This window comes from Morone saxatilis, unplaced genomic scaffold (genome assembly GCF_004916995.1).
Source record: "Morone saxatilis isolate NCDOM2014 unplaced genomic scaffold, NCSU_SB_2.0 Contig16, whole genome shotgun sequence".
NCBI classification, from domain to species: Eukaryota; Metazoa; Chordata; class Actinopteri; family Moronidae; genus Morone; species Morone saxatilis.
Window position 1 is genome coordinate 22308868 of NW_023339718.1, and position 21286 is coordinate 22330153.

Consider the following 21286-nt stretch of genomic DNA (forward strand, 5'->3'; position numbering starts at 1 on the left):
TCACGCTTTCTCCCTCTCTCTTCGCTCCCCCTCCCTAAACCCCCTGCTCGCCCTCTCGCAATTGCTGTCACCCAGTATGAATGCCCCCTCTGGCCCGATGACAAGTCTAGCGTGAAACGCTTGGCTGCCCCCTGAAATTAGCAGTAGAGCCCCCCGGCGGCACATGCTTCTCATGACCAGCACACAGTGGGCCGCCGCCAGATTCTTTTCATTATGGCTGTGGCCTGCCAGCCCCCTTACTCTACCTCCTTCTGCCTCTTCCTCCATCCCACCCTCCCTCTCCTCCTCCTTCCCCCTGTGCGTCGGCCAGAGCTCAGTAAACAGCATCTGTAGTGCTCATCACATTACTGTCGTAGGGAAAAGAAGGAAGGAGGGAGCCAAGCTCTCTGTGGGTGTTGCTGTTGTTTCTTTGTGTCTTTATACGTGCATATAGTCTGTGATTTTGTGTGAATTCATATAGTATGTATATACTGTACATGTTTCTGTGTGTTGACCGTGGACAGGATTAGGTGGTGGAAGAGATAGCTAGTAAGTAGGCATACACGAGAGGAGTGGAAGAATTGGGAGAGTTCGAGAGCGAGGAGCGACGTAAAAGCGTGTGGTGGTGTTACAGAGCGATGCCTGGAGGCTCAATCTGTTCCTCACTGAGCTACATCAGTGTTAGAGACGGCGGCTCGGGCCGCAGGGAAGCCTCCACTCGCTCCATCAAACTGTCAGGCAGCCAGCGGAGCTGCACAGGGAGACTCTCAGCTGCCCCCGGGGCCAGTTCAAGTCAACATCCCATTTCCTTGCCTCCTCGCCTAATTTCTCCTACGCCCCGACTTAAATTTCCAATGCCCAGTGTCTGCCGCTGCAGCTCAGCAGCAGTGGGCCCGGGGCCATGTCAAAACACTGGGAGGTGCTGAGGGTTTGTACATGCGTGTATGTGTGTGTGCATTCACCTCTGAAGGCAAGATAGCGAGCTAGTTACAGTCACACGGTCAGCAGAGACAAGAAGAAGCCGAAGGGAGCCTTATGAAAGACGAGGTGCGAAAAAAAAACATAAATCAGTGTTGTTGGTTTTTTTCTCTCATTCTCTCTTACCTATGTCCCCATTTTTCTTACACGGCTATATTCATAACACAGTTGTGTATTCCCTGTCCCTTTAGGTTTCTGGCAGTTTTCTTCTTTCTCTCTGAGCTGAATAAATGCTCCCTGTTCCCTCGTACATCTGCCATTACTGTCTGTTTTTTCCCTCGCCAAACTACTCCAAGGATCACACCAGCAGCCCAGCCGGCTCTGTCACTCCCCCAGTGAGTGCTGAAAGCAAAGGTTGAGGGATTTCTTGTTGGAAAGGACAAGGCGGTCCTTTAATTTAGTGAAGAAGGGGGACAGCTCTTCAAGTTTACCCCCACCACTATCACCATCAATCTGTCCATGCAACCCCACTCCCCCGCCCGCCCCCTCTTCCTCCCCGACCTCACCACATACTTTGCATGGAAGTGAAACAGAGCGCTGCCAGGTCTCAGTGCTGTTTACATGGACTCTGGGTAATGTTAAAGTCTGCTTAGTTTGGCCCCAGGTCAGGACTATATCTTTCCTCACCCCGGCTTGATTTACATGGCCCCTGCTGACTCTTCCCTTAAGTGTGTCAGCTCTGAACCAGAGACCTCTGTGTGTCTGGCTAATGCAAAGAGCATTTCTCTGAGCTTGTCTTCTTCAATTCTCCTTCACTCTCATTCTCTCTTTCCTCTTTCAATGGGCCTCTGTGAAAGGAGCTTTTGCTGAAGCCGTCTTTCTGTTTGCACAGCCAACTCCGAGGTCCCAAGCTCAAATATGGTTTTACGCGAGAGCCTGTCTAGGCCCCTTTTGCTGGTCGATATCATTTCTACCCGGCAGAGTTTTTTCTCTCAATCTCATTCCCTCTGGACCCTACATCTTCACTAGGATCAATACTTTCTTAATCCAGAGCTCCTAGGCTGACCCAGGGTAATCAGCTGACTTCCCATGCTGCCTGCTGGGGAGGTCAAGGGTCAAATGGCTGTATAGATTTGATCCTGTGATCAAATCACTTTGCTAGGTGGTGCTTTAAGATACAGCTAGTGGGGTCAAGAGCAATCACATGAGTTTTTTTTCCTCTCTGTGGTTGAGAAAGTTAAATGCAGTGGTGCTGTGTAAGTAAAACCACGTAAACCCTAAAATTAATACACTACGGCACTCACGTTCAGCACTCACTTGTTTACACACACGTAAGCACACCTAAGCATGCATACACACATCTCCTCTTCAACTTTGTAGTGACTCATTGCTTTCTAAGTACGTTTCAGTGAGGATGAGAACCCTAAGAGCATGCTAAAAACATCCCGTTGGTAACTTATGGGAGTTAAAGTTAGGCCAAAGAGACCTTCAGATATCCCACTGATGTTTCAGGCCTGGCAGGAGGTCCCCCAGCGGACCCGAGGCTGTGCTTCCACGCCCCATCAGAGTGGTCACGCCGCCTACATCCCCACACCTCATCCTAGCATCCGCAGGAGGGAAATTGCGGGGGAAAATTGGTGTTGTTCCTCCAGTATCCAACACTGCTTTGGTCCTCGACTATCTAAATGGACCATTACCCCCTGTGTGTGCTCTCACTCTAGGAGATCTGGGTTTGTCAGTGCTCGCTCCCTTACAATCAGGGGTATCTCAGTATATGTCCCTGGAGATATGTCGTCTAAACTGAAGCTATTTCTCTTGTCAGTGCATTGTCTGCTTGTCACCTTATTTACTTGGACAAGGGATCAAGTGCTGCTGAGTGTTGGTGGGCCTGCTTCCATTTTTACATGCAGCATAATTTCTTTCTTGTCACTTTTCAATCTTTTGATTTAAGACATTCAGTCCCTGGTACAAAGCAATGTGAAGGTTTTTAGGATGTAATAGCCATATCCCAAATGGAACAATTCAGTGTTAAAGTCAGAGCAACATTGTTTTGGGGTACCATGAAACAGTTGTGAATAGTGTAAACAGTTGACAGTTGTTTGTACCCTTTATTAGTTATTTCTCCGGTTATCACTGCATCTGAAGTCCTTGCATACTTTACAAAATAATCTGCTGGAAAAACTTCTTACAATGACTGGCTTTCATCACAAATAGTGTTGTCAGTGCACACTTTCATACATATTCTCTTTTTGCTTTTATACATCTTATTTATTACTTTATTTATTTTGAGTAGGAACTGACAGTGACACTTAAATGCCAGCAGCTCAGGCAGATCTTGTTTTGACTATTTTTTCTAGATTTCTTGCAGCAAATACAGGGTTGCGATCAGTATTCAGGCAGACAGTCGTTGACGCCGTGCCAGCATTTGCGTACCCGGGCAAGTTCCTCCTCTGTTCCTCTCTCTATCTCTGAGGCAGAATTCATGGCAGACTGTCCTCCGAGTGTGACAAGTGGAACTGTGTGATTAATTTGGCCAGTCGTTTTAATGTGCTCCGGGATGCGCAACGCTTATTGTCTTCCCCTTGCACGTCTATCGGAATCTGCCAGAGAAAATGTCCAGGAGAATCGAGACATCCATCCCTCCCTCCCTCTCTCTGTTTTTTCCCTCTTGCTCCTCTCTCCTCAGCCCTGCCTCATTTCAGGGCTGAGCTACAGGGTCGTCATGGGGGCCAGCCCAGGTCGAGGCCCGGCTCCAGCCAAGGCCGCTGGCGGAATAAATCTCCTGTCTCTGAAGTGTTGAAAGCTGTGTAAATGTCAAACGCATCCGTCTGATGTGCTGGCTGAGGGGAGGGAGGGTTGGAGAGGAGGTGGGATGCTGGGAGGGAGGGTTGTGGATGAGCCATCCGCTGAAGCTGGTCCCCCGTTACCCTTCGTAGCTGGCGGTTGCCAGGTGCAGATGTTGCTGCTTGCTCCCTGCCTCTGAAGAGCCAGCCAGTTTTTTTCCTTCCTCTTTTTTTCTTTTTGTGGGGGTTTGTTTGGTTTGTGAACATCTATGAGAGACACAAACCACTAGGGGCTTGGCTCCTGTCAGGCAGCTTAGTGAGCTGCATATCTCTCCGATTTTAACAAAGTCCCCTCTGACCACCAGACGTGCTGTTTAGGGAGGTTTCTGTTTGGGTGTGTGGATTTGCATTTTCACCATTTGGTTTTCTTGCGTAGCCTTGTTGAAAATCTTTTACCCGGTTTAGATATTCGAAGGAGCATAGCCTGCTAAATGACGAGGTCTTCTTCTCACACCCACACACTCGCAAACATGACCCAATCTTGTACTTTTATAGGTTCGTCGGATTATTTTCTTTGACTCAACCAAGTGTAATAGCCCAACAGGGCAATCACATACAGCACTGACAAAAACTGCTCTAACACTAACTCCATCCGTCCATCCCTTCATCTCTATAGCATCCCCCCTGCCTGTTCCTAGCGTTGTTTTGTTCCCCCTTTCCACCTACCTATCTCTCCCCTGCTGTGCTGTGTCTCTCTCTGTTTCCGTCTGAGTCGTAGCTAGTATTCCTCTTTACGCCCTGCTGCAGTGCATGCTTCTTGTAAAAGGATAAGCACCATGCTGTGCTCTTTTGATATTATTTTTCTTCCTCGCCAGCTCCAGCCTTGTGAGGCCTCATCTCTAGTGTCATGGCTACTGCTGCAACAACAAGGCCAGGCATGCACCCAGGGAATAGACTGAGCCAGTTGTTCATCTCCATCACCTAGGGTTTAAACTCGTCCCCAGTAATAGAGAGGAACTCACAACCGCTGTGAGATGGAAGTCATCTGTTCAGCTGCATGCTAAGAATACATTTACATCGGTTTCCAGGGGGTAGGATGAAGTTGGAGATCAATTTTCCTTTTTTGTAATGTGAAGATGGATCAAGATGGAGAGAAACATTGTTTTGAATGTGATTCCTTTCAGATAAAATACCACAGTGGTGAGGGAACAAATGGATGGTGATTACAGGTTGTGATGTGCCCCTTAACAGAAATGGTCGACAATTATTTTGTCCCGAATCCTTAGTCTGAATGGAGAATTGATTGACAAGAAGCCGAAGCCACTTTCTCTTCTTAATGCCCTGCACTCTGTAATGAAGGACTTTTGACAAGCAAAAGCCCATAAATTAGGGTTTGCAAACATTCTCCAAGAGAAAAGAGGACATGTTGCATAGAAATGTGGCCAATATTTTCCAATTTTCCATTCCAAGTACATGTGGATATGTACTTTTAAGTTAATACTAAACAGTTTCATTTTATTATTTTATTGTGTCAATGGTCATGAAATGGTACTGGACATTTCCTTTATTTTTATATCAATATTGCTTTTTTAAATGTAGGCAACAAAGTAACATATTTTGCTGAGCATTTATAATATTATTCTAATAAATAATAACACTTTCAAACATATTTACACCAGCACAATACAGTTGTCACAGGGACATTTTTTACAGCATTGTGAGGGACGCTTCCTTTGCTTTCACATTTATTCTCTTGATGCTCACTGACATGCTTTGAAAGGATAAACAACGATCACTGCAGCAAGTAAAATGCCTCATATTAAACGTCCTTTTACTGTATTTATCCTACAGGTCTATGTTCTTGTTTAGTGTCTTGTGTAAGAATGCTTCAGGATGAACAATCGGAGCTCACACAGTTTTTTTTTCTACAGATAGAGATGCAAACAATAAACCCTCCCAAGGGGTTGAGCCACAATGTTTTTCCCTTAAAGCTTCTGCCAGCAAGGACTCCTGCTGTATCCCTTGTCAAAGTAGGATGAATCACGGGGCATGGAAGCCACCCCCCCCCCCGAACTCTCCTCTCCTCTCCTGAGAGATCTTGGCCACTGAGCCCTTGCACTGATTACTCTCGTTACTTAATTATACATTTGGACCCACCGCACTCGCAACAAAGGGCCGCTGTGCCTCCATTGACCCAGCTCCCTCCTCATTGTGCCCGGCTCTGAAAGGGAGTCAAACAAAATAAAGAGGGTCCACTTAAATATGTTGCCACAGGAACTTAATTGACAGATTGATGGCAGTTTTTCACTGGGGGCACTCCCCCCTCTCTTTGCGGCTCTCCGCTTGAATTGCTCTGCTCCTCATGTATCCTGCTGTGAGCCCATGTGACGCTCCACCGACACCGCACCGTTTGCCAACAACTTTACAAACATTGCCGGGGGAGAGAGTTACCAGCCAAGAGCATTTAGCGACAACTGAATGTGAGAAACAGAAGCAAGGATCTTGTGGATTGGATTTCAGTTAAGGAAAGTGGTCATGTTTACCATAAAAACGTGTTATATGCACTGAAAAACAATTAGACAAAAAAATAAGTGTAAGCCAGGGTTATTGACTTCACACATTATTTTAGAGTGAAGGTGAATAAAAAGTCCTGGAGTTTAATCCCTTTTTTTTTTTTTTATTTGCTATTTTATTTTATTATGTGCCTGTGAACATGTCAGGAATGAAAAGCCCTGGCCTTCTGTTTGTCAGTTACAAGGTCTGACGTTTTTCTCTTTATCTATTTTTTTTTTTTTAGGGCTGCACCTCTTCTCAAGATAGTTAAGCCTGATTACTTCATATTTTAATAGTGAAATTACTCGACTGGTGAAATTTGAAGTGTTGAAGAAAAAACCCATTTTACTTCTTGACTGAACAGATGGTATTTTGGCCTTTGGCCGTGTGATAGACAAGGCATATTTCAGAATACCACCTCTCTTGTTATTTAGTTCTTTTATCCCTATAGAAGTCTGACATACAAATTAAGGACTGGTTTGTCAGAAGGTGGATTTGAAATACCACACTTAATAGGTGCTGTGTTTGAGTATTCAGAGAGCCTAAGCTCTCTCTGTCCTTGAGATACTATCGTCCAATTTTAAAGCACTCTTAAAAGGCTAAATGACAAGCTGCAGCTGAATGTAAAATTATTGAACAGGCTCCTTATAATAGAACCCAGTTTATAGTATTATTAATTTTTTTTGTAAATATACAGCATTGAATTTGCAACAGAAACACCAGAATGGCGTTCTGTGCGGCTGTGCTGCTTTTTAAACATGAAAAACTCTCTTAGACTACCACATTCTCCTTTCCCTCTTCATCCTCTGCCGTTTGCACTGAAAGCTGTCAGTGAATGAGAGGTTGCACACAAAAATAACATCTGCACTGATTATGGGCTACTGGGGGGGAGCCAAATGAATAATTCCTTATATTTCATGTGGCTGTCTCTTTTCTGTTACAGTGTGACAGCGAGAGTGACATTGACGACAAGGTAAGACTGCTTTTCCTGTGTTTATTCACCCACCACATGAAGTGGTTGAGAGTTGTGAATAACAAATTGAAGCTCTCAACTAAAAGAGCGAAAGTCATAGTTTATTGTTTGCAAAACAAAAAAGACGAAGTTTAAAAGTTAAAAGACACTGCCACTTGCAAGGAAAATGCAGTACAGGAAGAAGCTGTTTTTCAGTGTCTAGTTTAGATCAGTGATTCACAACCTTTTTGGTGTCAAGTACCCCCAGATTGATACACATCAATCTATTATAATTCTTATACAGTCTCTTATTGGGCTAATATCTTGTCCCCCTGGAACATCCTCAAGGACCCCTGTAGGTCCCCAGACCCCAGTTTGATAACCACTGGTCTACATCATAGCATATGCTACATACAATAAGCTTTAGTGTGTGCACATTTAATTTTATCGCATGGCCCACATATCACTTCTAAATGCTTGTTTCTCTAATATACTAGATAGCAATATCAAAGCTCCACTTTGAGCTCTTATGTAATCATTATAGTTTAACATTAGACAGTTTTGCAATGATCATTTTCCAGTCACATATAAATACATTCCTTTTTTCTCAACAGAGTGTTTTTTTCTCACAAGGTGCCTTTTTTTTCTTGTTGGTTTATGGACATTTTAAATGTAATTTAAAATTTTCTTCAAAACTTTCAAATGTGAAGACATGGAACACAAAAACGAGCTAGCATTATCAGCATCTTCGTATGCTTAAAAAAAGCTGCATACTCTTTTAGCAGTGACATCATCAAGTTTTAACCATTTGACAATTTGACAGATGTAGTCTATCAGTTTCACTTCTGTGTATTTGTTTATCCCAGACTCTGAGGTGGTTGTCTGATGGCAGCCACCTGGTTACAAGATGAAACGCCTTTGGGGAACCTCACGCATTCTAATTCCTCCACAGTTTAGCAATTACTCCCTGGTAAATGAATGAGATAGCATGCCTAATCTCCTGTAAGCTTAGCTCCCAGTTCTGTGGAAATGTCTGCAGCTCTCCCTATAAATAATACATTGATAGCAGGCCCAATTTGCATTAACTGTAGCCTGGCAAGTCAATAGGCTTTTATCTCTTCATTGAAGCAAGAAGGAACCGAGGGCGCTAGCTAGTTGACACGACAGAGAGACGTAGCAGGCCTGTCAGTCTCCATACGGCTCCCTGGCACCACTGTGGGGGGTAGAGAGGGAAGTAAAGTAGGAGGGAAGCTCTCAGAGTGTTTCCTTTTCAGGGTGTTGTTTTCCTTCGTGCTCTATCAGTTATTTGAAACTTGTAACAGTTCTATATAGTGTCACAAATTTTGACATTAAATATATAAAAGTTTGATACTCCGATACTAACAACACTACTGGAAGAAAGACAAGAGACAAAAAACAAGCAATGCTATGTAGAAACTCAGCGGTGTTGCTGTGTTGTTGGTTAGGTGTCAGCCTCTGTCTGTTCAGTAAAACAGCTCCATATTTGGCGTTTGGCACCCCTTATGTCAGCCAGTTTAGGCAGACTGGGATACAGTTCAAGATATGGTGGACTATTATACATTGCTGCCAAGTTTTCAGCTGTCTGATTGTTGAGTTTTGTACCAATTATTACACAGTCCACTATCAAGAGCCAGCTTCGCTTGTTGAGTCTGTTCTCTTGTCATCAATATTTCCATGAAGTGCTGTTTTAGCTTGTGAAACAAATGTATTACTTGTTGATAAAAATTACTGAATGCAATCTAGGAAAAAATTGCATTGATGATTTCAGCGATTTATTTATTATCGAACTCATTAATGTGAGTCCCATAGGCAGACAAATAATACTGCAAATGAATAATTGTTGGCAAGAAAGTTGTAACCAAGGCTGCAGTCTTGTGATAATTTATCTTGGCTTGTGTAAAACTATTGATTCTCACTCCTAGATCCTTTACTTGCTTTTTCGTGTCTGTTCAAGCTTTAGTTTCAGTTCTTAGTTTTCACTCTCAGTTCTAACGTTCTAACTCTTGGTCTTGTGGAGGGTTAGGCTGTTGTTTAAAAGAGAGCGTCACATTGTCTTACTAAGTCTTATTAATATGTACATTGAACAATTTCAACAACCAAAAACTTGTTCTATGTACATATGGGCATGTCTGTGTTTTTTTAAGACTGACTTGAAAAAATGTGAAACAATCCTTTAAATGCCACTTAAGAAGTAACACATAGGAGCCTGTAAGAGATCTCAAACAGGACTTGTTTTTTATGTATAATATCACTAACAGAGTCATGAAATATATCCCTGCTGGCTAACATTAGTTTGATGCTTGATTTCTGTACACAAGAATCATACATACATACATGAACAGTGTGTGTACAATCAGAGCAGTTTAGAAATTCCATCGTCAGACTACATTATGTTATAATAACACCAAAACAGAAATTATTTAAAACTTTTCATTAAATAGAACAGTAAGGACCTGTGCCATACCCAACATTGCAACTAGTCACATATAATGTGAATGCTATTTAAAAGCTTATTATCTAAGTAAGAATAATAACTCAAAGTTAGGTATTGGTGTTTTCCATTGATCTAATGATGGTACTGTGGCCAACAGTAAATGTAAATGAATGATAGCATATTTCAAAACAAGTGTCAGTGTTTTGGAATCTTTCAAAATACACTGTTGATGTACATGTATTTGCCAAGAGTGCAAGAAGAAAAGAACATCTGGATAAAGGCTAAAGCAGCACTGACCTTTTAAATTCCTCAGAAATACATATTATCATAATCAAGTTGATGACGGTTGCGAATCATCCATAGCAAATTGCTGACGAGAGAAGAAGAAGACTGGGGAAAAAAATACTTTGACAGGCCATCACCAAAACCAGGGGAAAAAAACGACGGTGTAAAAATTGGGTTTCATGAGGAGAAAGACAAACACTGTCATTTGTAATTGCCCGCACTCAGGATAACTCGACAGCGATAATTTTCTGCAACGTTTTGCTGAAACAGGTGCCAGCTCCTCCCGTATCTTTCCAATGAAAACAAAGACTCCTTTCACATCAGATTACCAGCCACCTGAACACCCACATTGTCAGGATTTCACAGATTAACTTAATTAGAATATTGCTTCCAGGTGTGCCCCCAGGGTGCAATCAGTTACACTGTATTTGAATAAAACTGACGAGTTGCTGCCACAGCAAAGTCAGTTTAGATTGCTGCACCTTGTGAAGCTCGCTCGTATCAAAGCAAAGCTTGAGATGGCATGCAGTGATGTGTTTCCAGAACGTGTCAGACTTGAATTCTTCGGAGATTGCCAGGTCACCTCCAGTTCGGCACGAGGCTGCCGTGAGGGGGATCTTTATGTATATCGGCCCAGCCTTGAAGAAACAAGCAATCAGTATCTGGGTATTGTGTTCTCATTACTGGCATTTCTTTTTGGGAGGCCCGTCGCTGGTTGTCCAAGATTACATGATGTTTGACAATGACAAGTATTCTGTGTTCATTTTAAAGAACTAACAGCCTTGACCTTGAATTGCCTAGCTTATGTCTGCACCCTGGGGGAAAACCCACATAATTAAGGATTCCTCATGGAGAATTAAGTTTCTTCTGTCTTTACTTTTATTAAAGCAACACTTGGTGTGTTTGCCGTAGCCGTGCTAAATTAGATGTGCACGAAGGAGAAAACCACGTTGGGTAAATTGCTTGGCAATACGGGGACTGCTTGTATTCGAGTCTGTTTGAGGCCATTCTATAGAACTGGGGACATCATTCATTTTTCATTCTTGATCCAAATACTTTGAGCCACTTAATGTCTCTGTGTCACTGTCAGTTGATAAAAATGTACTTACATGCCCCAGAATATGTGTTACCAAAAATGTGTTGAATGAATGCTTGGGCTTGTGTAATGATGACATCTGTGATAACAAGAGATCACAAGGACAGTATTTGATATGATGGTGAATGAGAAGTGTTACTTAAAATAAATGCTGTTTTTTTTGTTGTTTTTTGGTTGGCTAATTCTGAATGCTCATTAGCGTTAGCTCAATGATTTAACAGAGAGACTTGAGAAATGTTTCAATTATTGCTGTAACATGATTATTTTAGGTAAAGTAATTTGGTGACATTTTCTTTTCTTTACTGGTTTTATAAGAACTTGTCAAGGCTTACAAATGTCATAATCAGTTTCATAACAAGTATTATTTAAAGTGTCCTTTTAACTGCAATAAGTGTGGCAAAAACGCTCTCACCCCTCGCTGCTCCACCTGTAATCTATCAGCCAGCCGATCCTGTCAATCTCTGACAGGTCTGAGATACTCCACGTCAAGATGGTCATTTTCTGTCATTGGAGAGGCAGAGAAAGAAATAGAGTGGGATTTATCCCTCCTCAGTTTGTTCATGCACTCTCCTGAAGTGTCATCCTATCTCCGTTAGGCCCCACTTTGCCATCCTCGCCAGCTCCTCCAATTTCCTCTGTATTCTTTCTCCTGTGCAAATAATACAGTGGCTGTCTGTCTGTGTACGAAACGTTAGCATGAGCTGCTTATATTCTCTGCAGCCCCTTAACACAGTGGCCTCGTGTCAGGTGCGTTACCACTGCCACCGCCGCATCACCATAGCCACAGTGGAGGACACCCGGGTCGGCTAATTCTATTTGGTCCTATTTGCCGAGCAGTCACTCAGCAGAAAGTGTATCTGTCTCCGGGGGAGTCTCCAAGGACCATTACCACATCCTGTCTATGAGCTCTTTTATGGCTGCGGTGTACTCATCTGCCAGGGCAGAGCACAGGCTCTGATTGACACATTAATTCCTCCTCTACCCCCTTATCTTCCTGCTGTGTGCAGAATGAATGCCATATCACCGCGTCGGAGCATCTCTACTGGCTTATCAGTAATGGCTCGTCAGCTAATGGTATCCTCCTAGCTGATGTATTGGGGGGGGTACACCCTATGAAGTTCGCAGTGCAACGAAAAACAAGCATGCTGTGGGAATTTCAAACATATCCGTTAACACCAACACCTCCATCAGCCCTGTTTTTTTCTTTGAATCTTGTCATCCTCTGGTATTTCCTCTTCTTTATTTACTGCCTGCTCTCTACGTGTCATTACCAGTGTTGTCAGTTTTTACTACTTTCTCTCTGCCGCCATCTTGAAAAAGGAACATGGCGATGGTAATATATATTCATGTAGGTATGTTGCCCCTCCCACACACCCCTCCCCAACCCCCACTGCTTTGCAAGATTCAGATTGGTCTCCGAGAGTCATCATATTCAATAACAAACAGGCCACCCACCAGGCCGCTGACAACCTTAACGTTTTTTTATGGACGGGAAAAATGGACCGGCTTAATGTTTCGACACAAGTGATCATCCGTCCTCATCTCTTTAATGAAATTAGATTAAGTGCACCTGGGAAAGAGCTGAGAAAGCAGAATGCCTCGCCACCTCCTTTAATCTAAAACCAATTTGCCAGTAATATTCCTTTCCCCCCAGCTTGGGATTCGCCGGCCCTGATTCAAAATGGAGGAGGAACGAGATGAGACCAGAGCTGACTGGTTGCATTCAGCTCCCCACAGGCACTGTGAAATTAGACCTGACACTGGCAACACAGGCCTTAATATGGAGATGTCATTTTTCTCCTCTTGCTTTTGTCTTTCTCTCTCCCTCCCTCATTCTCTCCGTCTTTTTTTCTCTTGCTCAGTTCCTTCCTTTTCACTTTCTGGCTAAGCCTGAAAGCCTAATAAAACATAAAAGGGGGGAAAATAAGAAGAAACATCATACAACTAGAGAGATTAACCATTCCCCCTTAATTTCAATAATGTTTTGATGTAAGGTCTCCAGTGAGGTTAAGGTTAAAATGTCATAATCAGTTTTTTAGAAGAAATTAATAATGACTTCCAGCTTTGGCTAGAAATAAACATCTCATGATGTTCCTCACATCTAGCTTTTACCATGAACCTGGAAACATTTATCTCTTTAATTTATATTGAGCTGTTTGCAACATGCATTCCTGTTCAGCTCCAAATCATGTGTGCTCTGCAGGCTAATGTTTTTTTTTTTTCATTTCGTGGTTGTCAAGCGATACATCTGTTGTGCATTTAGCGCACAAGTATGCGGTGATCAGGGAGCACATTTGGATTTGTCTCTGAAGTCAAGAAGGACGCCCTTACTCTTAGCAGTATGTGACGTGTGTGTGTGTTTGTGTACAGGCTTGGAGGGAAGCGAGTGTAAGGGCACGCTTAGCGGTGAAACCCAGCCCCAGTGCATGTTGGGAAGAAAAGGCGTGATGACAGAGAAAAACTTGAAGCTTCTGCAGGGCCAGCCAGCAGACACAGCCAACTGACATCAGCAAAGATGGCTTGTCACTAGCAATGCATGTCATACAGCAATGCAGGGACAGTCAACATGGCTGTGGCGTCATTGATGTGGCACCCAATAGCCTGGTCCAGATTCTTTCTTAAAGGTTAGCACTGATGTTGGTATTGCAGATGAAAATAGAAGGGTTGTGGCAAGCAAAACCACGCCAGCCACTCAGAAGAAGGGAGGTGTGAAAACATAACATGGCATCAAGACTGTAATCTTCTTTCACTTACTGCCTCCTCTCAGCGAAGCTGTTTGTGTTGGCAGAGAGTGTTAATAGAACAAATAGTCGTCCCTTTGTTCCGTTAAAATCATAACAAACACCCTGCCCCTCTGTCTTTGAAACACCAGTGCTCTGCTAACTCTGAGAAAATCTTGTCACCGCTCAGCCATGTTCAACAGCTTGTGATCATTGTTATTGAAAGAGTTATTGTTGCCTCGATGAACACCAGGTTTCGGTATGTGTTTTTCCTCCACCTCAACCAGATCCATTTTTAGAGGTGGTTTTCCTCAAATACTGTTTTTTTCCCCACCTGAGAGCCCTGGTTCTGTAATAGGAGAGTTTTCAGCAACGGTCAGGTGAACCGCTCGATTGCACAATTTTCTGCTAGAGATCTCGTCAGTTCAATGATACAGTGATAGAGAAAGCATGGCATGCCATATCAAACAAGACAAGTGGCGAAGTATTACACCAGCTGTGGTGCCACATTACATCTATCTGATACTGAACATATCTGTAGAAGATTGTTAGTACTGTGGAAAAGAATTGTACACTGCATTATTTTCAGAAAACATATTTGATGGCCCTGCTGTTAACAAAGGATTTCTTGTAGTCCAAATGAAAGTACACGTCTGCTGTCTTTCTTGCAGTTTATTAATACTTCCAATATTAAAGTAGAATTAAATTAATGTGTAATATTAGGAGCTTTTATTGGTTGCATAACTTCATCTATGTTTCTAAATAATTAGATTACAAAACATAATATCAAGAATAAATACTGCTTAATGTAATTAATCTGAAGTCGCTTTATGTTTTGAATGATGCACTCTTACAGCAGTTAATGCACATCCACTTAATGGCAAGTAAAGCACAAGACATAGCCCAGGGAACAATCTCCATGCAGCGATGGGACACAAAGTTAAACAGGCAGCTAAACTGACTAACCTTGTGCCCAGTGTGTCCACTGTGCTCCAAAGCAGCCTTGCGCAGAATTCATTGCTTTTCTAGTGGCCTGTGTTTGAATAACAATCCAAGCACAATATACATTTTTCCACATGAGTAATAAAAGTAAAATTGACTCCATATTGGGTGCAGATGTTCTGTGGAAAAAGAAAAAAGACACAAATGTTTTTGTGTACGTGGATGTAAGATTTGAGTGTTTCTGATCGTGCATAAACATAATGTCTAAGTGGGTTTTTATTCAATAAACATAGTTGGACTGTAATTACTTACACATTTCTTCTGGCTGGAAATGCAAGACAGACTTTGTGTGCGTTTAGTGCTGGCGCACCAAGACTCATGTCTGTCCCAGCCTTGGCTTGTCTGCACAAGACTTCCTAATGCAAGAAGACTTGCTTTTCCTCCACAACAAATGGCATATGCAATCAAGGATAAATATAGAATTCCCTGTTGTTATTAGGAATCAGTGCCATTCGTGGATAATGTTTCCCCAAAGAAATGTTGCTTCCTCTTAGGCCAGGAATACATCAGTAAATGGAGCTTAGGTCCACTGTGGCTATGAAAAGAATGTTTAGAGAGCATCAATTCCCTTCTCAGACAAAGAGGCCAGTCAGCAAAGTAGTACGCTAGTCATGTTTTTGTGTAGAAATTTTATAAGGAAAATCAACACACATTAATCATGAAGTCATAGGCCATTGTTATTTCTTGAGGCTCTGTATTTTGTCTCCGTTTACCAAATATTTCCTACTGAAGCCAAGTTTCACAACCTTGCATCTTTATGGGAAGGATCAACTGCAGCCCTCATAATGGTGATGATGGACAGTAAAGGAAGTGAGCACTGAGGCTGAGCCTCTCTCCCACCCACTGAGAGAAACATATTCCATCTTTCTTTTGCTAACCACTTGAGCATCTCCAAGTCAATCTAAACACTCAGATGCCTGTGGATGGGCTGGCGACTGCCAGACCTCAAGCCCTGCAGGCCCTCGCGTCACTTGGGCTCTGAAGGGAACTTTCCGTGGGCGAATGTGTATGTGATGTGGAAAGCCGAGAACCCTGGAGAGCACACTGAGATCAGGCCCAAACACACACAGGGGCCAGCTGCCTTCAATTAAGCCCCAGCCACTGCAGTCCCTTATGCACAAAACCAGCCTGCTTTGATCTGCGCCAGCCAGGGGAAAAGGTACATGGCTTGAAAGATTACAGGGAAAAAAATAATTATTGTATCAAAGGGTGCTCCATAAAAGTTAACGGGGGGATTTTTAGGCTCAGGGGAAAGGGGGAAGCAGGTATTAACGATGGCTGTCATTCATGTTCATTTGCCAGTTATTTTCCCTTCGCCTTTTCAGTGAGATTTAATTAATGGACACACCTGGCCTCTCTCCGAAGTTAACTGTGGAACTCTCCCTGCCACTTTGTTTTTTTATGGGCACTGAAGATCAATTCTGAGTCATGCAGGGCAAATTGGCACAACTGAAGCTGATATGCTTGTCAGTTTTCGGCAAAGAGGTACAGCAGCTCTTGGATATGTATGAGGTTTAGAGCCACAGACAGAGACCAGCATTAAAACTGTCCCCCTGCCAAGCACCACAGACGCAGGCGGCATGGGCATCCATTAAATTAATTTGACTTCATTAGTGCAGACCTGCTAGGCCTGGGGTGCCCATAGAGATGCCAGGGGGTGGGAAGTAGTGGGGGTGGTGGTTGAGTGGCATCAGCCGCTGTGCTCTGAGGAGAGCGAACACATGGCACTGACAGGCGGAATATGGCCCGGGTTCTTACGCCGGGACGGCTGCCAAACAAAGGCAACATGCGTCACTGGCTTTAGGGGAGCTCAATCAACACCCGGTCGGAGCATTAACGCCGTGCGCGTCGCGTCACATCAGTTGGGAGGCCGCGGGTCGCTGGGCAGCCTGCTAGTCATGCGTGTGCACACCGTGAATATGGCAGTGTGATATGATACAGAGACGCTGCCAGCGGGTTGACCTACTGCCATCACCTTTGTGTCTGCTGCCAGAAACGCTCATGTTATCAGGTTACAAAGCTCACATTTATCTCTTGTTAGTGACTTATAGCAATGATAATGTCACAACAATTTTTAAGTAAGTAATATTTGTTGTCATTACTTCTGGCATGCTGGGTGATTGTTCTATACTTTAGCCATATACAATCCTACAGTGGTGATGTGATTGTACTGAGTTTTACTGGTGGAAATGAAATCAATTCCTAATGGGTAAAAGTGGTGCCATGTCATCATACACTGTAGGTGACTTCTTTGTATGATTGAGAGTAAAATATATTTCTTCTTGGACCGAGTATTGAAACTAAATCACTGCTTTGAAGTTGAAAGTTGAGCGCAATCTGTGTTATTCTTTCTGGATAAAATTTTTTTTAGCCTAGTTGCATCCAGCTACCAAACATAATACCGCTACAGTAGGGTTGAGATTGAGTGACTTGGCTTTCTTGTTATCCTTTCTTTATAGCCATCTACTTTCAGCTAACGTGAACTCCACCAGTTCGTTTAGGGAGGTTACATGCTCTGCTTACCACCGCCTTAACAACATTTGTAACCTGCGACCTCTCAGTCCCAAGCCTGCGTCTGTAACCTCTAGGCCACAGCTGCCAGCTTCTGGAGCTCACACGAGCTCCGCTGGAAATGGTGCACCTGATAAATGTGGAAATAAATAAATAATGGGAGGCATTAAGGCCGGATAGGACTGCAAGGTAGCCTGAGGGTGGTAAGTGTTATGTCTGACAGCAGCGAACACTTTGATCAGAGGGCCCCGTCTGAAGATCGCTTCCACATCTGCACAGGGGGAACGAGCTGTAAACTGCCAAGAAGCATTTTAATGACAGTTGGATTATAAAATGAAAGAGGACTCCAGATGGCAGGCAGTGCAGCGGCTGCGGTTCGGGGGGAGGCTGTTTAAACTGCTTTTTTATTGATAAAATATGGGGTGAAAAATTGTGCGGAGCTTATTAGGCATCCCGCTGTGATGTTGCTCAGCTGGCCAAGCTGTTCATAGTGGCCCCTGTCCAAACATGCCTCTATAAATTTTTAGCAGTACCTTTAAATCAGTAAGATCCCTGCTTGTTAAGTTCACCCTGGCTCACCAAAATCTCCCACACCATATTTGTCCTTTGAAAGACTTGCTTGTGTCCTTTTTTTTTTTGACCGGCTGGATGATGAAAGTGATGTTAGTAGCTCAACACTGAGGAGGTTGGGAAGGGGTCGTCCCCCGCATAGCACACTCATTATCGTTCGCCAAGAACCAGACTTTAGCCCTTAAACAACTTTATTCCTGCATGATTTCATTAGCTTTACTCTCCCAGTGATAAAATTAGACCAGCCTTATGAATTCAAGACACTTTCCACCTAGATCCACAGTGTACTGTTCAAGGCAGAAATAATCATCTGGGCATTGACATTTAGTAACTGGCTGCAATAGTGGCCAGAAGGGAGAAACAGTTGGACTTGTGAATCGACTACCAAATTAAAGCCCAAATTTCATGAATAGTAATTCAGAATATTATTCGGAATACACTGTAATAAGAGAAGACCTATTAGGCCCTCTAGAGATGTGGAAAGTATAGTGGAAAGACAAGGGTTTGTGCAGTAATGAATTCCCTTTCAGAGGCACCACCTTGAGGCTTTATAAATGCACATGCTGGATAGAAGTCATGATGAGTCATTTGGGGAAAAGGCGTAATAATTACAGTTTTATGTGATTTACAGTGATGTTGTTAAATCAGATTGTCACCTTTTGAATAAGTGTCTCCCGGTTAATATTACCTTACACTAAATTGGTCTCATGCACATCTTTGATCTAGAGCTCAAATTGAATTTGCTTGAAATGTGAATAGACCTGTTTTAGAAGCTGGGAAAAAATCATGATCTCAATAAAAGGGATCAGTGAAAGCAATCTTGACTCCATCAAAATCCATACATGTCCCACGTATGCTTTTCTCTCCGCAGAGTGGGCTCCTTTCAGCTGAGATATGTTGTTAGCCATGCTCTCACTGCTAATTTAAAATCCATTTAAGCTGATAGGGTGGTTGACTAAAACGCTGCCGTGATGGTCTCACAAAAATGGGCGCCTGTATTTTTTTCCCACCTCAGAAAACAGGCAGCCCTAATTTATATTCCATAACCACCACTTCAAGGCCAACCCGCCGCGCCCCCATTCCACCCTAGCGCATCAAAGACAATTACTGTCGACATCACATCAGCTTACAACTGTTGGTTTGCTTGTTTGTCTCGTTATGTGACTTAAAACTGCCATCTCCCACCCAGGGATGGTCCCCTCCCATCTGCCCACCCTTATGGGTTTACACACGCACACACACACATACATCCCCTTCCAGCACAGAGAAAGGGGACAGGCAGCCGACAGCCTAATGGACTAATTTGTAATTGCGAATGAGAAAAAGCTGAGTTGTTGGACGTGTTCGAATTTGACAGAGAGTGGCAGCTCTGAGCCGGACAATGACGCTTCAACCACAAATCTCTCCCTCCCTCCCCCTTCCTCTCCCGCTCCATCAAATGCTTTCTTTCTTCCCCTCCGTGGAGAATAGTCAGAAAGGAAGGTGATGGCAGAGATGCTTTCGGCACATTCTGCTACTCAAAGCTCCTGGCTCTGTCATATTCCTTTTCTTTTTACCCAGCCCCCCTCACATCCCTACCTCCCCTCGCTCTCTACCTTCACATGGATCCCATAGGATAGAATAGGGAAAGTATCTCAGAGCATTCAGGTGCGTTTGAAGTGCAGGACAGATGGGAGGCTCCTGGGACTGTAAAAAATGAATCGAGGCTAGTAATAGGAGAGATGTTTTGAATCCTCTCCCCCATAAGTTATTTATCAGGGGCCCTTAGTGGTGGAGGAAGACTTCAGAGTGCTCCCTTAATGTAGCATCTGATGACTAGTAGGGGGGCTGTTCCAGGAAGTACTGCTGTAAAACAGGAGGGGAACATTAGCAGGGAAGTCTCTCAGGGCCCTGGCAAAGAAGAGGAACAACGCGTAGGGCGGCTCTTTCCCAGCATGCAACACAGGACAAAGATGAGAGGTGTACAAGAAGATGTCCCGGAGCCCCCCACCAGCCAGTGATATCACACGAGGTACAGAGCAAGACGTTCTGTACTATGATTCCCACCGCGTTTGGCACGTTTCAGCAGACAAGGTACTTCAAATAGTTGTGAAAATAAATAACACACAGCAAAACCATCAGGAAGAAGTCGTTCACATTATGATATTCATTATGATATTCATTATGACTCCTTACTATGTCCAACATTGCCTGTTTGTTATTTTGAATTATCTGCTTTATTATAACATTTTTAAAGGTCGGAGTAACACCCTGAGCAGTAAAACAGTTAACTCAGCAGATAATTCAAAGAGAAAGCACTGAATTGGGCCAAACGTAATTTATCTCTTTAGACACATAGACATCACCCTTGACCTCCTTTGGAGAATGGACTTTAAAAAAGTGTTTTTTAATGCTACTGCCAGGACAAGTGTTGACAGATTAAAGATACTATTTCCACTGCTGCATATATGACATATTTTGTGTTTGCGCCCAAAATTGCGTTCTTGTAAGATTGGAAAAGTATTTTTAACAGAATTTAAAGCATGGTGTTCCAAAATTGTACATAAACAAAATTATTTCATACAATAGTTTTAGTAATTATGTTATTACAGTATGCCAGGTATCTTTTACATACTGAAAGCACCAAAAAACAGCCCCGACATGATTTTTCTGTATTTGTTTTGTTATTCGACATGTAATCACCAAACTGGAACACATCCATAATATCATACCGTAACTAGCGGATTTCTAATTATAATGACCAGAAAGCAATACATGGGTCTCACCACCTTGAAACTGTGTACATGGGCAATCACAAACGCCAGTAATGGGTCGAGCCAACCAGGGAAGTCTCTGATCACAGGAGACTAATGGCCTCTGAACTGATCACTGAGGCTAATAAAGACCAGCTAACGACATAGTCGCTTCGTTTGTGCTAATTGCTCTCCCTGGACCTCCGCCGTGGCCCGTGTCTCCCGAGCATCTGTCACCATGCATATTCCCCGACACAGCTCAGACCCTGGCCTCAGCCTCAAAGCCGGGCACACCGCCAGAAACAATTGTCCTCTGGTGTCCTTTTACTACGGTGAGGTGTAAAAAAAACATTGTCTAGGTATTGTTTGTTTTGCCAGATTTACGTCTTGGTGGAGTCTAAATATAATTAAATGAAAATATTACACTGTCACTCCCTAATCATTATTGAAGTCAGTATTAACTTTATTGATAACCTCTGGTGACCATGCATTGTTTGATGATTTCACCCGTAGGCATATGCACTCATCTTTAGCACATCAATGCTCTGTGTAGAGTCAAATCAATACGATTGTCAATAAAATAAAAAGAATACAAGAATTACTTGGGTTACTAAATATAGTGAGAATATGGAGTCACAATGAAGAATACTAAAAACAATGTTTCAATTTGAGAAAATCTGTTATCCTTCTTTTGGTATTACATTTTCAAGGTCTAGTGTGTAACATTTAG

General features: G+C 43.1%; 1 protein-coding gene across 1 annotated transcript in view; it reads left to right on the top strand.

Annotated features, from left to right (window-relative positions):
- fbrsl1 (fibrosin-like 1) overlaps positions 1–21286 on the top strand; it is a gene marked incomplete in the record, with an annotated part of 266368 nt that overhangs the window by 173353 nt on the left and 71729 nt on the right. Inside the window, 1 exon segment of the mRNA XM_035657907.1 lies at positions 7177–7206. Within this exon segment, the coding sequence (XP_035513800.1) occupies positions 7177–7206 (30 nt within the window).